Source organism: Peromyscus leucopus, chromosome 12 (assembly GCF_004664715.2).
Source record: "Peromyscus leucopus breed LL Stock chromosome 12, UCI_PerLeu_2.1, whole genome shotgun sequence".
NCBI lineage: Eukaryota > Metazoa > Chordata > Mammalia > Rodentia > Cricetidae > Peromyscus > Peromyscus leucopus.
Window position 1 is genome coordinate 63083997 of NC_051073.1, and position 17410 is coordinate 63101406.

Here is a 17410-nt window from a genome sequence, read left to right on the forward strand (position 1 = left end):
TCCCTACACAGAAGGATACTAAAATGTGTCTGAGTGACTAAGATGGATGATGAGTTGGTTATGTGGTGAATTTAATGAGAATGACCCTCAGTGGGCTCATATAGTTGAATGTTTGGTTCCCAGTTGGTGGACTGTTTAGGAAGGATTAGGAGGTGTGGCCTTATTGGAGATGTGTTATTGGGGGCAGGCAGGCTTTGAGTTTCAAAAGCCCATACATACCAGGCTCAGTCTAGAGCTCTCTCTGCCTCTAACTTCTGGATAAGATGTGATCTCTCAGCTACTGCATCAGCACCATGCCTGCCTGCCTGCTGCCATGCTCGCTGCCATGATGGTCATGGACTCCGCCTCTGAAACTGTAAGCCAGCCCCCAATTAAGTGCTTTCTTTTATAAGTTGCCTTGGTCATGGTGTTTCATCAGAGCAGTAGAACAGTGACCAAGGCAGGCTACATGAGCAGATGTCCCTGAAATAAGGGCAGTGGGCTCTGAAGGCTAAGAAAAGAGCTCTCAGCAGCACAGTCAAGCAAGACATCAACTGATGATGTCATCACAAGCTGTGCAACCGATGATGTCATCACAAGTTATGCAAGCAATGATGTAATCACAAGCTGTGCAACCAATGATATAATCACAAGTTATGCAACCGATGATGTCATCACAAACTGTGCAACTGATGATGTCATCACAAGCTGTGCAACCGATGATGTAATCACAAGCTGTGCAACCAATGATATAATCACAAGTTATGCAACCAATGATGTCATCACAAGCTGTGCAACCGATGATGTCATCACAAGCTGTGCAACCGATGATTAATCACAACTGTGCAACGATGATGTAATCACAAGCTGTGCAACCGATGATGTCATCACAAGCTGTGCAACCAATGATGTCATCACAAGCTGTGCAACCGATGATGTCATCACAAACTGTGCAACCGATGATGTAATCACAAGCTGTGCAACCAATGATGTCATCACAAGCTATGCAAGCAATGATGTAATCACAAGCTGTGCAAGCAATGATGTAATCAACTGTGCTGTAAGGCATAGAGGGAAAGCAGCTAGCTACTTGACCACAGGGCCACTGTTAAGGGAGGCCCTGCCCCTGAGTCATTTTTCTTCTCTCACTTTGTACTTTCTTAAATTGGTGACACCTACTTCAGAGGACAATTTCATATTAATTACATACATGTAAGGTCCTGTACATATAATGTTGATGATGATTACTACTGTAAATCAGAAAAATTATAAAATATAGGACAGGCCAATTAGAAGTATTTGGAAATTCTAGAGTATAATTATAATTGTGTGGAGAAGGAAAGAGAGGATCAAGGTTAGCAGAAATAATGTCACCAAAATCATCCATAAGCAGAAGGACATGGAGGAAATTCCTCTAGCCTTTAAGATTCTGAAGGTATGTGTAGACAAGGTAAAATCATCAGAGATAGGGCAAAGGCTCAGTGGGTAAGAGAGCTTGCTTCAGAAGCGTGATGACCTGAGTTCAAATCCCCGGCACTCGTATATGAAAGCCAGGCATGGGCCATATGCAAGCCAACAACCCCAGCACTACCAGGGATAGGACAGAGACTGCAGGATCCCTGGGCCTTGCTGGCCAGTCAATCTAGCCAAAATGTCAATCTCCAAGTTTGATGAAAAACCCTGAGTCAGAATAATAAGACAGAGAGTGATGGAGTAGGCCACCTAATGTCCTTCATGGACACACCACCACCACCACCACCACCACCTCCACCACCACCACCACCACCACACATTTCATAAAGATGAAAGGATGTGTGGACCTAAATGAGACCACCTGCCTTGTCACCTGTCACTAGGTATGACTCTAAAGCATGAAGAGAATATTGAACTTTCCTGACAAGGTTACCCAAAGCCTGGCCATCTAGTTCTTCTTTCATCCCTCGAGAGAGGGCTGGCCACCACCCTGTGTGAAGCAGCACCTGCTAGCCAACTCACGGGTGTGACCCAACTGTAAGTGAGCGGATACCGCATCACTTTCTAGTATCGATAAAGTTTAGCGACAGATCATGGCAGCCAGCCACTGTCTGTCATCTGGCCGTTTAGCGTCTTCCATCAGGCCCACAGGAGGTTTCTAGAAGGCTCCTTTAGAACGGAGAAGACTGAGCAAGGACATTGGCACTTGGGGCCCCAGCTAGTTCTCTTCCTTCAGTGGCCCCTCAGGACGTCTCTGCTGCCTGTAACCAGCTGGGACTGCAGAGTGCCTGCTTCCTTTCCTCAGCTAAGCCTGGCGCCCTGAAGAAAGGCCAGTCCCCTTTTTATCCCAGGGGCCAAAGTGACAGAATCCAAACCAAAGAGCTAGGAGTAAACTCATGCAAATTTGCGATAGTGTCCTTGATCAAGTTCTGCCGTTCACAAAGGTAGCTCTGTGGCAGCCACAGCCTGGTGTCCCTGGCCCACCTTCCTTTCCCCGTCCATGCCCCATTCTGCATGCTCATTGCCTCAGCAAGTGTGACCAGGGCTACTAGACAAGATACAGAGTATCAAGTATGTTACAATGTCCGATGAACAATTTTTTTTTTCTGTGTAGTTTTGGAGCCTGTCCTGGAACTCTCTCTGTAGACCAGGCTGGCCTCCAACTCACAGAGATCCACCTGGCTCTGCCTCCCCAGTGCTGGGATTAAAGGCATGCACCACCACTGCCTGGCTTCAGATGAACAATTTAAAAAAAATAAAATAAAAGGATGTCTTAAATATTTCCTGGAACATCCTTATAACACAAAGTAAATTATGCTGGTGGCTGGTCAGAAACTTAATGTTAACTAGGCATCCTCTACTTCTGATTCGCTAAATCTGACAATTCCCCTTTCCTGATTCAAGAATAATATATATTTATAGAGTGCACAGTCTGAGCTGTGTAGGTGCCTTGCATACATTAGCAAACAGTCCTCCTTTGGGAGATAAGATCTTGGTATAAACTCTGCTGGTCCAGATCTTGCAATCTGGATCCCCCTGCCTCTGTTTCCCAAATTCAATTATAGGCACGTGTGGCCGCACCTGGCCTGAACAGGCAGGGTACTTAATGATATAGTCCACAGTTTTAGGAGTTGGAAGTCCAAAGTTGAATGACCTCATCTGTTTGACCTCTAAATCAGGGGCCTTGGCTAGGCCAAATGGCAGAGAAAACAGAAGAGAGACCTGTCCACTATATGCAAAAGAGGCCGAGAGCACAGGCTAGCCTCATGTAATAAAAACTCACTCCCAGGAGAACAGGGGTCCTTTGAGGAATACTCCAGTCTTCCCGAGGGTGATTCCCATGACCTAACTGACCGCCCTGTACTAGGCCTTGCCTCTTGAAGGCTTACCGCTTCAACATGGCTGCCCCAAGCACCCAGGCTCCAGCACAGACGTCTTTGGGGAACTACTGCCCCCAAAGCATTGGCTGAGGTGTAGGAAGGGGGGGACAGGAGGAAGCAAGGACCAAGCCAGTGTTGTGACCACGGATGCAGCCACCGCGGGGGCCACTGGGAGCTGTGACGGGCTGGGCCCCGCCACCTGACTCCTGGACCACCTAATGTGCAGCGGCCACATCTATGTTCGTGAGGACTGGGAGAATGCACGGTGCCTAGCCAGCCCTTCAGCCCCCGAAGAAATGGATGGAATCCATGGTTTGGAGACACAAAAGGATAAGAGACTTAATTTAAATATATTTGAATGAGAAGTAAGCCACTTTTATACATAAAAACATTTTGGTTAATGTGGAGCCAGTCACCCATTAACTCTGGAGTGTGTGTGTGTGTGTGTGTGTGTGTGTGTGTGCACTTCATACACGGCAGTGTCCTCCTTTCAGATGTGTCTGGGTGAGGACCCACCCATCTAAATATTTGGTCATCGTGGCCTTTTCCTGTACCCCCAGTCTACCGACAAGGTGTAGTCTGGCTACTCCTTTATTCATTCTTGAAGAATCGCAAATCCCCTTCGTTCAGCAGCCCCTTTCCAGTCTCCTTAGATCAGAGGCCGAGTGACGGGTGGGTCCTGAGGTATCCTAGGTGCGGCTGCCCATCTGGAGCAAGGCCTTACAATTCTGAGTCCAAAGGGTAGGAGAACTTGTTCATGGAGCCACAGAAGCGGAAGATGACAAACGCCACGATCCCCAAGAGCAAGAGGGCGCCCAAGGCCCCAAAGAGGATCCCGAAGAATGCGCCAAGTTTCACACTTAGGTGCTCACAGCGCTCGCCCCAGGATGTGTAGATGGTGAAGGATTCGCAGCTGGGGACAGAGAGAAGAAGTGTGGTCAGTGAGGATGCAGGCCTGGCCTGCTCGGCCTTCCTCTCCTGGGGACCAGGGGTCATTATTCAGGAGAGGCAGGGTGGAGGAGCCATGGAGCCCAGAGGCCATTTTGAAGTGAGGTCATCAGCGAAAAGGAGGGAGGGGTGAATAGCACATTCTACTCCACGTGTATGGCCCAGAAGGGTGGGGGACAAAGGACCATGGGCTCGTACGGTCACAAACCCGTCCTCTTATTCTCCCAAAGGATGGGCTCTACCCTCGACTCAGCTCGACCCCTTGGACCAGTCATGGACTAAGAGTGAGGCAGGAGTCAAGAGAGGACACTGGGCGACGGGCCCCTGTGTCCCCCGGACTTAGAGTCCGCTCCTCAGGGGAGACACTCTGTTAACATGGAGGAGACCTAAGGAACCAGACTCAGGGGCGACCGCAGACTGAATGCATCTACAGAGGGGCTGCACCAGGACCAGACCGAGACAGTGGGCTCCTTTCTGCGAGGGCTCTAGCAGCCTGCCACTTTACTTCCTGGGTGGCCCCTTGCCACTCTACAGTTATCTCCTCTCCAGGCTGGTCGGAGTACCCACTTGGGACTAGCATGGGTTTCAGAAGCAATGCCTGTCTTTTTCTCCATGCAGAGGAGTGGTACACACCCTCCTGTCACCCCCCCTTTCCACTGCTTCTTGTCCCCAGTCACTAGGAGTCATTCCAGTGTCACGTGTTGGGAGGGCCATGCCTTCCTGGGCCTATTGTGGTGTCCTGTCCAGCTTGCTTTCCCCAGCACTGTCCTCTCCAGCCCCAGGCCCCTACCCACCTGCATTGGGGCCCATCTGGTAGGTGCTGGCATTGGCCTCCATTGTGACAGTAGCCCTCACTACACGGGGACACGCAGGTGACACCGTCCTGGGGACTGTAGACCAGCTTGTAGCCCTCGTAGCCTTCACACAGGAAGTAGTCCTCCAGCATGCTCAGGTTCACTGTAGGCAGGGACAAAGATGCAAACAACTGAGGTAAGCCAAACGTCAGGTGATTGTCCTGAGGAACAACTGTATCTGTGGGTACTCAGTTCTACGTGGGTGAGCCTGTCAACGGTGTATAACGGGGGGGGGGGGGGCAGGACACTTAGCAGATAAGTTACTGTGGGGCCTTACCAAGGGGAGGATCGTTTTCAAGGTCTGAAAAGACCAGTAGTGATGAGAGGAAGTTAGTCAGATCTGAGCTGAAATTCAGACTCTCTGACTGTGTGGAAGGGACTTTTTCCTAAGTCAGCCTCAGTTTCCTTCTCTCTCTCTTTCTCTCTCTCTCTCTCTCTCTCTCTCTCTCTCTCTCTCTCTCTCTCTCTCCCCCCCCCCCCGTGTGTGTGTGTTTCTGAGACAGGGTTTCTCTGTGTAGTCCTGGCTATCCTAGAACTCACTCTGTAGACCAGGCTGGCCTTGAACTCACAGAGATCGCTTGCCTCTGACTCCCCTGGTGCTGGGATTAAAGGCATGTGCGCCACCACGCCTGGTCAGTTTCCTTATCCTTAAAAACAAAGCATAAAAGCAGCACTTGCCCAGCAGTGATGTTCAGTGAGTCACTGCATGTGGAGTATGTGAGATAGGGTGGCTGGATACACAATAAACACTCGATTAAAAAGTAGCTATTCCCACAACATTTAAAATTTGTTGCAAATGCCAGTTTCAAAAAGATCACTGTAAAAATAATATGTCGAATGGGAATAGGTACATAACAATTGAGCTAATGAAGTCATTATTATTATGTGGAGGATACTTAGGTATGATTTGATCCCTTAGTAAAAAATATATATGTATTTCACACACACACACACATATATATATATATATACATATATATGTGTGTGTGTGAAATTCTCTAAAGCACAACAGAAGAAAATGAGAATGCAAAGTAGCATTGTCTTTTCTTTCTCACGTTTGTAACCCGTGTTCCCTAAACTTTCAATAATAAACATATTGTGTTTGCACAATAAAATTGTTTTTTTCCTTTCCTCCTTTCTCCTTCCTTCCTTTCTCTCGCTCTTTAAGACAGGAGCTCTTGTAGCCCAGGTTGGCCTCCAACTTGCTACACAGCCAAAGCTCTCACTGCCCTCTTGATCCCCTTGCCTTCCAAGTGCTGAGAGGCACTTGGCACACACTGGGCACTCGGGGCCGAGGGGGCCACAGCTCCCTCACTGTCGCCTGTCTCCCACCACTTCCCAGTGTGCGGCAGTCTGGAGGAATTGCACTTAGTTGCCCCAAGAAGCAGGAATCCTAAACCGGATTCTAGAAGCATCTCTCATCAGGTGCCGGGCCCAAGTAGAATGGCAGTGCTCCCTATCCCGGCCTCTGCTCCATTCCCGAAGCTCAGTAGGGCTGTCCCTGGTCTCCCATGCTCCCGCCCAGGAGAACCAGAGGTGGTCAGAAAGCCCATCTCATTTCCCGATGGGACCGTGGGGTTCTGGCTTGAGTGGAGCCACACCCTTTCAGAAGGGGTCCTCTACTCCCTGTCAGTCTCCTGCCTCAGCAGGAGGGCAAGGTGACAGGCAGGTGTTCAGTGTGTGTTTGGCACAATGACAGTTTCAGAAGTGAGTGACTTTACTAAAGGAAGGGGGAGGCTGCTGGGTGCAGTGGCATTCATCAGTGGTGGCGTTAGCCTGGAAATCCCAGCACTTGTGAGGCTAGGGCAAGAGGATCGTGAGTTTGAGGCCAGCCTGAGCTACGGAGTTAGATCTTGTCCCCAAACCAAACAGACAGATACGTGGAACCCATCAGGCAGCCTGGGGTCGGAATAATTGCCGTGTCCCACAAGGGTCTACCGGCAACGTCTTGTGTCCCTGCTCTGCATCGAAAAAGGCTGTTGGGGGAAACGTTTTAAGTTTCACTCCAAGATGCACAAACCACAGAGCTGACTTAAGCTGCCGCCTCTTCAACTGCGGACCTGCAAACAGGTCCACATGCTTCCTATGGGGGGTTGATGTGGCCTGCGGGTCTGCATGGCCCCTCCATTTACTTCTCTTCTCGTCCCCGACTGTCTCTGTATTGTCCCCAAGACAGAGTGACTCACAAGCATTCACGTGGTGGACATCTGCCCTGGAGATGGGGAAGAAGTTGACGTCCTTCCTGGCTTCTCCACTGCTCCTCTTCTGCCTCCCCGTCGGAGCCTGGAGGAGGAAGGCCTCCACCACAGCGTCTATCAGCTGGTCATTCAGAAAATGGATGACCGGGCCCCTGGGGCGGTACTGGAAGTGGGACGTGACCCTCCAGTGCTGAATTGACTTGTCCGAGGGCCGTGCTGGGGGAGAGCTGCGTGGGAGGGGAACAGTGAGGGTCTGGGGAGCAGGGGAGAGGGAGAGGGGAGTCACGGAGGGACAGCCTGACTTACATCCATGTCAGCTCCACTGGGTCGTTCCAGAGAAAAGCCCGCATGTCCAGAGCCTCTAGTCTGTAGGCCACCTACAATGGGGGCAAATGAGAGGGAGGATGGGAGGGCGGGCTGAATGAGGATCAGATTGGCCCCGCCCACCTTCGAATGCAGGGCCCAGGACCCCTAGAGCGTCTGCAGCCCATCTCCTCATGCCCACACTCATGCCTAAGTCAGAGGCTGGCCTGGGTGCTGGCTTAATAAACACTCGGAGGGTGAGGGGTGAGGCGCGTTCCCCCTCCTCTGCCTCAGCATTGCCGGGGGACATCTGAAACATACACCTCTGCTTGGTCTCTGATCCCAGGCCATCCTCTCCCCTCATAGGTACCAAACACAAATTGCTTAGCTAAGACCTAGGCACGCCCAGGCACCAGGGATGCCAAGGTGACTCGGGAACCGTTTATTTCAAAGAGCCTGCAGTTAAGGGCAGCAGGCAGATGCCAAGTGATCTGACCGGTTGAAGTGGAGCATCTCCAGCAGTCAGGGTACCAACAGTAATAATCCCGTTGCATACCTGCTGTGTTTTGGTTACTAAATGTTTTACATGCTTTGTCATTTAAATCTCGGCACGGCCTAATGTCAGGTACTACTTACTATTATCCGCAAAGCTGCTATAAAGAGCTTGTCTAGTTATTACACCTGCTCTAGAAAGAGGCTGGGCAGAGATCTGAGCCCCTGTGTACAGGAAGGAGTCTAGAGTTTCCACCATTCACCAATCCGCTACTTTGCTTAATGGAGGTATCGACAAGGACATGCTATCAGGGGAGTCCCAGTTCCCTTTGGGAGGCCAGAGTGGAGGTGACTTCTTCCACATAGCAGCCAGAAAGCGTGACTCACGAGGGGTACCCAGAGGGACAAGCTGGGGTGACATGTCACCTGGAGTCTTCTCATGGCAAGCTGGTAATTTTAACCCATTCTAGGGTCTCTAATCCTGAGGCTTCCGGATGTCCTAGGCCCTTGAACCACCCCTGGGCAAGAGGCTCCCCTCTTTTGGGAAATTAAGGTAGTTGAAGGATGTGCAGGTTATAGCATAGCCCCTGTGGGAACCTTTCAAGATCTGATTCCCACTGGGGAGTCCAGCAAGCAGCACTGACCGAGGCGTTGACATCAGCGAGGGAGGCGTTTTCATCTTCCCTGAGTGAGAGCATGATGGTCCTCAAGGGAAGCTCTGGGGACGAAGAAACAGGACCCATCGTCACCCCCACGGGGTTTTCAGACTTATCCAACATTTCCCCTGTGCCCGCTCAGAGACGGCTCCATGCACCACGGCAAGGTCCCTGAAGGGGCTGCACTCCATTGCCCCTGTGTTGGCCATGCCTTCTGTGGCGCTCATCTAATGGAGCGAGGAGGGTTCTGCTTCATTCCGTCCTCGACACTGGGACAGCTGCTCTCGTTAGCATTCCCTGCCCCAAACTCACCCCACAGGAGAAAAACTCAGTTCTGGTATGGGCGTTTGGAGACCTTGGGCCTCAGACACTGGTTTTCCCGTCATTCCCAGCCAGACAGGAGAGACGCGTGGGGCTGGTACGGCAGGAGGATGTAGTCATACCTTCAGCGATGGTGGGAGTGAAACTGTTCCCAGCCAGGAGGCAGCGGGCATCCGTGAAGGCTGGGGGGGCAGGTGCAAGCGGGCTGGCAGTCTGGAGCCCCAGAGATGTAGCAGTGGCCTTGGTTATAGCAGTGATTCGCGGGACAGGGACGGTTCTGGCAAGCTAAAGAGTCCACGAGAGCTGTAAAGGGAGCAGGGAAGTCAGTCAGCCGTACCAGACCCGACAGCTGATGGAAGGATGAGCCGTCTAGTGGAGTCTACTCCCAGGATAGCTTGGTTTTCGTTTTTGTTTTTTTTTTTGTTTGTTTGTTTTTCAACCATGCCCAATCTGCACTGTGCTTGTGGGACACTCTGAACCCCAAACCATCTTCTCCTCATCCTTCTCCATATTACAACCTTTCCCCCTCTGCCAGGTAAGCCTTCCTTCACCTCTGCAGAGGGCGCGGCATGCCGATCAGAGCGCCCTTGTCAGAGAGGGACCCAGAGAGCTGGTGAGAGAAAGATCGGTCTCCTTTCCGCTTCTCCCCAGCACGGCCCTCTCCTGGCCCCGCCCACTCCTGGCCCCGCCCACTCTGGCCTCCGCCCTGAAGACCATGGTCTCCGGATTGTGTTTGGCTGGAGAAGGCGGCACTGTCGTCTCTGGCACGGTGACTGCTGCAGCTCCGAGGAAGAGGAGCAGATGGGGAGGAAGAACTCAAAGGAAAACGCGAGTCCCTCTGGGTTCCCGTGGCAACACTTCCAGTGTCCTGACTTGGGGAAAGTGGAGCCCCTGAGCCTTGTGTCTCTGAAGATGCCCAGGTGCCTGAGAGCCCAGCTTACCTCTGCTTCCCTAGCCTTCTCCATCAGTCTTTCCCCGTGTTTCCTCCAGCAGGGTCTCAGGGCTGCTCTGTTCCAGCCCCACCCTCAGCGTTTTCAGCCCCATACCATCTACCATGCCGATTTCTAAGCCCTCCCCTCCCCGTCACAGCTTCTTATCGTGGGGGATTTGAAGACGTGTTGCTAAAGACAGACACACCAGTTTGTCTTTGTCTATCACAGACCCTGGACATGTCACCTGGACCCAGAACCGGGCACCCTCCTCTTGCTAGGGCCCTGTTCCCAGCTCACCTGCACAATGCCGCCCATCTCCAGTCATGTTTGGAGGGCAGGCCTCACAGCCCTTGCCCGGGGTGCAGGGCACATTTGGGAAACACGGCTCTTCACAGAGGTCCTTAGAGCGCTCACAGAAGCGGCCAAAGGTGTCTCCATCACACTTGCAGCTGGCCACCTGAATAAGAGCAGAGTGGCGGGTGACCACAAGCTGAAGAACTTTTAGTGTCTCCACCCTGACACATCTGCCGTGATGTGGAAGTCCTGCTTGTCTCGGTCCCTCCGGCAGGCACCTTCTTGAACAGGCCAGGGCTGTGAGTCCCTGCCCAAAGCCACACCATCCCCTGCCAGGCCCTGCAGCAGGCTCTCAGCTCTCAGTCTCTCTCTCCTCTCTCACGCTGTCCCTGCTTTCCTGGAATCTTTGATAGAGTTAAGCCAGGGGAAGAAACAGAGAGGAAAGAAAATCAAACAAAAAGACAAGAGAGAAATGGGGCAGGATCTGTGGGTCACGAAGCTCGACCACAAATGTGGATGGAGAGAGTTTTCTCCAAACCGAAAAAGAGGCGCTTCCTCTAGCTCTAGAGGGAAGAGCAGACAGAGAAGCTGGGAGTCGCAAGGTAGCATCCGGCCCCTCACTTCCCAAGCCCAAAGAGATGTCTCATGGTGAGCTACTCTCCATAACATCCGATGAGGGCTTCCTGTGTCTGAACACAGCGGACTCTGGTCCTCCCTAGTCTGGAGGAAGGCGGGGCAGCATGCTGGAGGCTATAGACCTCTATCCAGAACACACACAGGGAAGCCTTCCCATCCTACACCTCAGTGCCGTGGTGGGGAACTATGAGAAAGTGAGGTGCGCATTTCTAAGCCTGACCGAATGGGAGGTGGGACACAAAAACTTTTTTTGCTCTAAGCAGTGATCAAAGTTCCACTTCACACAAGATGGCCCCTGAGCTACTCACCTACCGCAGCTCTGCCCTCCTCCCGACACGCACCTTGCCCAGGCAAGAGCACACTCACAGCATCCCTCCATTGGCTCCCCCCCCCCCGCAACAGAGGGGCCCTCCCCAGCTCCCACTACTCACCTCAAGGGAAGAGTTGCCTTCCCTGCTGGTCTCATTGTACAAACACTGGCTCTCCGTATCGCAGAAGCATATTGTAGTCTGGGGCTGGAGTACGGATGACAGGTTAGTCCTGGCATCTCTGGCTAGAATCTCCAGGGTACATGCTTCTGGAGATGCTGGTGGCGTCCACTGCAAACTCCCGTTTTCTGCCCAGAGAAAAAGAGACCTGAATGGCTGGGAGTCTACTCTGTGGTCAATGCATGCCGGTACCTAACACCCTGCTTCTCACACACCCTCGGGCCTTTCCCCGAATCCAGAATGCCATCAGGCATCCTTTTGAACAAATTCCCACAGAGCTGGAATTCCTCCGGTGATGGCAGCCACGCTCCAAGCTGGAGGGAGGCAGTGCCTGCTGAAGGTGCTGGGTGCTGGGTGTAGTTAGAAATCCACAGAGGAGAAGGCTACTCCCCTCCCAGCCCCATGAAGAGGCCTCTAAACGCATCTCTGCCTGAGCCTGCATCAGAATGTGTCACATTGGAGACCAAGCATAAGTGTCAGGGTCCCAGGGATGGAAATTAAGTTGTCAAGTTTGGTGGCAAGTGTGTTTACCTGCTGAGTCTCCTCACCAGCTCTGTAAACTATTATTATTATTATTATTATTATTATTATTATTATTATTTATTGTGTAGCCCTGGCTGTCCTGAAACTCACTCTGTAAACCAGGCTGCCTCAAACTTGGAGATCCGCCTGCCAATTTTGGGATTGAAGGTATGCACCACCACTGCCTGGCTAAATTAATATTTTAATGGTCATACTTAATTATTCTAATGAATTGGCAAATGCTCCATGATGGTTAAAAGTGATGCATATAGCTGGACATGGTGGTTCATGCCTTTAATCCCAAGGGGCAGAGGCAGGCAGATCTCTGTAAGTTCAAGGCTAACCTATTCTACACAGTGTGTTCCAGGATGATAGTAAAAGCCTGTCTCAAAAAAAAAAAAAAAAAAGCAAGCATATTATTAGATAGAGGTAACATTACATTTGCATTACCTGTGTGTGCCCAGAGTCAGTCTACCTATTTAGTTATATCTATCAAAACCCCTTACTGCTACTCACTTGGGAAGGGGTCACTGATTTGAACTATAGGCTTTTTTTTTTTTTTTTAATCTTGAGACCGGGTACCACTCTGTATCCCAGACTGGTCTGGATCTCATGGTAATCCTCCTTCTTCAACTTACAAGCCATTAGAATTACAGGCTTGAGCTGCTATGGCCAGCTATAAGTAACAATCTTAAGAAACGCTGTTTCTCAGGGCCTGGAGGGATGGCTCTGTGGTTAAGAGGACCAGGGTTCGATTCCTAGCCTCCACTTCAGGTGGCTCACACTGCCTGGAGCCTATAACTCCAGCTCCAGAAGGATCCAACACCTCTGGCAGGTCCCAGAACCTGAACTCATATGCACACACCCTACGCACACAGGAACATAATTAAAATTAATAAAAACAATTTTTAAAAAGAAATGCTGTTTCTCAAGCCGGATGTGGTGATATTTCCTTGTTCTAGTTTCGTTTCTGATGCCGCCCTAAAACACCCTGAACTGTGTTTAGCTTACAATTCCAGATTAAAGTCCATCACAGAGGGAAGCCAGCTAACAGTGGATTCCAGTCAAGAGCAGGGAAAAATGAATACGCCCATGCTGCCTGCTGCTTGCTTGGCGGCTTCTGCTCAGCTAGTTTTCTTCATTCTTACACAGTTCAAGGCTCAGCTCATGAAATCATGCCTCCCATATTCGGGGTGGGTTGTCTCACCATAATTGACGATCAAGACAGCGTCGTCCCCCCCCCCAAATAAAACATGCCCGCAGGCCAGCCTGATCTAGATAATTCCTCCATTGAGACTCCCATCCAGGTTATGGCAAAGTGACATTGAAAACCAGCCATCACACTGTGCAGAGGCTGAGGCAGAAGATCCAGGAGTTTGTTTGTTGGCTGGGTTACATAGACGTTTCAGGCCAGCTTGGGCTATTATGGTAAGACCTGGTCTCAGAAGGAGGGGGGATGCCGGTGGGAAAGGGAGAGAAACAAGATGAGGAGAGGAAAGAAGGAAAAATGTTTGTCGGTCCTGGGTATCCAAACGGAAAAAAAAATGTCAGGGTGCAGAATGAAGAAATGCAAGAAAACCCAAGCTGACTCGGGCCTCTCCTGCCCCAGCGCACGCTGCTGCCCACCAAAGATTCTTACCTAAGAGTTTAAAGCCAGGGCACTGGCTGGTGAGGGTGAATGTGACGTCCTTAGAGTCACTGGTGATGTCAACGGTCTCTGTCCGCCCCTTGTAGGCTCGAATGTCTCCGCTGCAGTTGATAGAGGGCGGATACTGATCTGAAACAGAGACGCATGGCAGGGACCAGCTATGCATGGGGACGCTCTCCAGCCTCCCCTTTCTGCCCTCTCTCCCCAGGACTCTGCCTACGAGCCCTTCCCAAGCCTGGGGTCCACCTCTGGGAGCAGGACTCAGTCTCCCTCCTGCTCTGGAAACTGCCCAGCATGCTGGACGTGCACTGCCCACACTGTCTAACCTTTAGACTCCCTCTTCCAATCTCCTCCTCAAACCAGATCATTTCTCCCCTGAACAGAATGCCACGCTGGGCCTTGAGAACAGACAGCCAATTTTACCCATGAGGATGATCTGTAGACAGACACTCCATTTTTCAAACTCTCTCAATGCTCCGTTTCTTTTCTTTTCTTTCCTTTGTTTGTTTGTTTGTTTTTCGAGACAGGGTTTCTCTGTGCAGTTTTGGTGCCTGTCCTGGACCTCGCTCTGTAGACCAGGCTGGCCTCTAACTCCCAGAGATCCACCTGCCTCTGCCTCCCGAGTGCTGGAATTGAAGGCGTGTGCCACCACCGCCCGGCTAATGCTCTGTTTCTTGGAAGCCTATTATTTCTATTCCATCGCTTACTAATTCATTCTGTTAATAGATTTATCAAGTACATGACATACGTATAACACAAATCTCTATAGCAATGAACAAGTGATGAAAAAGAGGCTTAAGGGAATTATAAATTACAAGACACACTTAGTAGTTATAAATACTAAAGAAAAAAATCAGGAAAAGGAGTGTGAATAAACATGAAATATGAGATGAGGCGGTCCAGAGGGCCTTGCTAAGCAGGCAGTGTCCGAAGAATGAGAGAGAACATGCCCATGTCTGTCTGTGGAGAGAGCCTTGCAAGCAAGAGAAGGAGGTCTGTGAGACGTTACCAGTGAGCCCAAAGAAGCCAGTGGGGTGGAGGGAGGGCAGGAAAGGGGTTCTGGGTGGTGGAGGGCACAGGCTGCATTGGGCAGTGAAGGGAAGGGCCTGAGTGAGCCAGGAGCTGTCGGAGGGTTTTGATCCATCCAAGGAATAAAAATGTGGAGCTTGAAGGAGTGTCATGAAATGGGGTCCTCGCCTGCCCCCTGTCTCTGGAAAGGCCTCTCTGAGTCTCCTCCTGTCACTTACTGAGGGTGCCGTTCACATTCTGGAATGTTTCCAAGATCGAGTTGGTGTTTTGTCCGATGTCTGCGTTTCCTGTGGCCAGAGCATCAAACTCGCATTGTGTGTCTCCCCTGCACCCAGAGGTCAAGTTTGCATCTGAGGTGTTCCGCAGTTGGGACAAGAAGACGGGGGTGAAGTTGGAAGGCAGAGGGTCTGTCCTCATCCCAAGGAGGCCTGTTCCGTTGATTTGCCCTGCAACAGAGGTGGTATGACGATGATGGTATGAGACCGCAGCCTCATTGCAGCTGTGCCCACCCCTAATCCTCATCGGATGTGGCTGAATGGGTGAGGGGGTGGCATGGGATGAGCTGGTAGGGATGAGAAGGCTTCTGGCTTCTGAGTCTGGAAGTCCCTGTGTCAGTGGGGTGAAAAGGCCGTCCACTCCCTTCCCCACTTCCCAGAAGAGACATACAGGTGGGGTGGAAGCCGGGGACAGACACAGGGCCGTGGCAAAATCTTCGGACCTTACCAAGGATGAATAAGGTCCCCACAAGCACAGGGAGACAACACAGCGGCTCCCTCACTGACTGTCCCGGCGGCCTGAGCACCCCCAGACTCACATGTCATTCCATAGTGAAAAATTGTCTCCTCGGAGCTGTTTGAGGGGATGGTGGAGCCATTGGGCATCCTGAAGTCATCTTCTGGATTGTCATTCCAGATTCCTGTGGGAGAGAGCAAAATGTCCGTCACCACAGGGAGGTGGCGTCCCTTCTCTAGGGAGCATCTGGCATCTGTGCTGGGTCCAGAGCCCCAGGAGGTGGGGAGGACCACGTGCTCACACTCCATCTTGGTGCGTTAAAGAGGGAGGCGAAAACCAAGAAGGATGTAGGGGAAGATGGGAGGAAGGAAGGAGATAAGGGTAAAAAAAAAATAGAAATGTGGGTATGGAGGGAAGGAGGGGGAGGCCAGCCCGGCCCCCACGCTCCCCATGGCGCCTCCTTCACATTCCCTTGAAAAGATGGCAGGCAAACAGGAAATTAGCCTAAACCGTGGGTGAAGCCCTAGGGGGCCGAGGAAGAACCGGACAGGGAAGTCCAAGGCCCACAGGTGAGACAGCTGTCTGTGTACGGCCTGAGCTCCGCTTCTTACCCAGGAGTCCCTTCGTGTGGTGGCGGTACCCCTCTGGGAGACTGGAGGAGGCGTGGAGGATGTTGGAAAGAGCAATCACGGAGATGGTCACTGTCCCATCAAAGCTGGCTGAGACCTGGGAGCCATTCTGGGTCATTAGGACACCAGTAGTATTGAACACTGGCAAGTCTGGAAGAGAGGGGACAAGTCACGCCACAGCCGGCACGACCCTTGGGCCCACGACTCAGCAACAGTGAGGGCTGTGTCACAGAAGGCACCGGGGGTCCTGACCGTGCCTCAACTGAAGGCCCCACACCACCCCGCCCAGCCTCTGGACACTTCCTTCTGGGGTATGCAGTGCCCAGGCTGGGTGAAGGTCTTCTAGAGCAGCAGTTTAAGGGACAGCCGGGGCGGAGACGGGGGAGAGCCAACATTCTGTTTTGCTGGGTGTTACAGCACCCCCAGCACACCGCTCCCGGGGGGCTGAGATCCTGCTGGAACCAAAGGATGGGGGATGTGGGGGCAGGTGCTGACAGTTACCTTCATCCGTGTGGTTGGTGACAAAGGCCACAGTCTGGTTATTGTGTAGGACTCGGATTGTGTCGTTGGGTTCCAGGAACCACTGAACCTGGAAAGGAATTGAAGGAACCTAAGCCCAACCTACAGGCAGGGCAGAGGCCTGGCAATGCGGCTCTAGAGAGCAATTCAAGGCTAGAATCTGGGCCAGTGGAGGAGGCAGGTGAGGGACGGGGCAAGCGATAAGGATATGCCAACTGACGTGTGTGGAGAGCTCAGTGGGAGCCAGGCTATCTCACAGCAGCCCTGTGGAGCAGACAATACCATTGTCCCCACTGTGCTATAAGGAAACAGCGACACTCTAAGTTCAGTAGCGTTGTCCAGGTCAAACAGCCAGTAAGAGATGGCATGTATCACAATCCTGCCACCTCCAGGTTTTACTCTCCTCTATAGACGCATCCTCTCTCTGCCTTTGTTTCAGGATCACCAGGGAAACACCTCTCTGGGTGTGTCTACGTGAGTGTTTCCAGAAGGTTTTGACTGAAAGAGGCAGATCTCTTCCAAATGTGCACAGAATCATTGCTTGGGCTGGGGGTCCAGGCTGGATATAAAGAAGAGAGCCGAGTGCCCAGCATTCATTTCTCTCTGGTTCTGACTGCAGGCACAACGTGTCAGCAGCACCCTGGCACACTCTTGGTGCCATGCCTTCCCTGCCATGCCGGACTGACTTCACCCACAGACGGTGAGTCCAAATAAACCCTTTGTCTTAGTTAGGGTTACTATTTTTGTCATGAAAAAACCATGACCAAAGCAACTTGGGGAGAAAGGGTTGATTTGGCTTATGATTCCACATCACTGTTCATCATCAAAGGAAGTCAGGACGGGAACTCAAGCAGGGCAGGAACCTGGAGGCAGGAGC

At 51.6% G+C, this 17410-nt stretch overlaps 1 protein-coding gene across 1 annotated transcript in view; it reads right to left on the reverse strand.

The window, feature by feature from the left end:
• Positions 1–3663: 3663 nt before the first annotated feature.
• The window catches only part of Muc4 (mucin 4, cell surface associated), a 29704-nt gene continuing 15957 nt past the window's right edge, over positions 3664–17410 (reverse strand). The window contains 14 exon segments of the mRNA XM_037209791.1: positions 3664–4245; positions 5075–5237; positions 7321–7559; positions 7639–7709; positions 8772–8845; positions 9227–9293; positions 9295–9407; positions 10334–10493; positions 11398–11582; positions 13616–13753; positions 14872–15099; positions 15468–15569; positions 15997–16164; positions 16516–16603. Coding sequence (XP_037065686.1) covers positions 4053–4245; positions 5075–5237; positions 7321–7559; positions 7639–7709; positions 8772–8845; positions 9227–9293; positions 9295–9407; positions 10334–10493; positions 11398–11582; positions 13616–13753; positions 14872–15099; positions 15468–15569; positions 15997–16164; positions 16516–16603 — 1989 coding nt within the window. The 3' untranslated portion in view covers positions 3664–4052.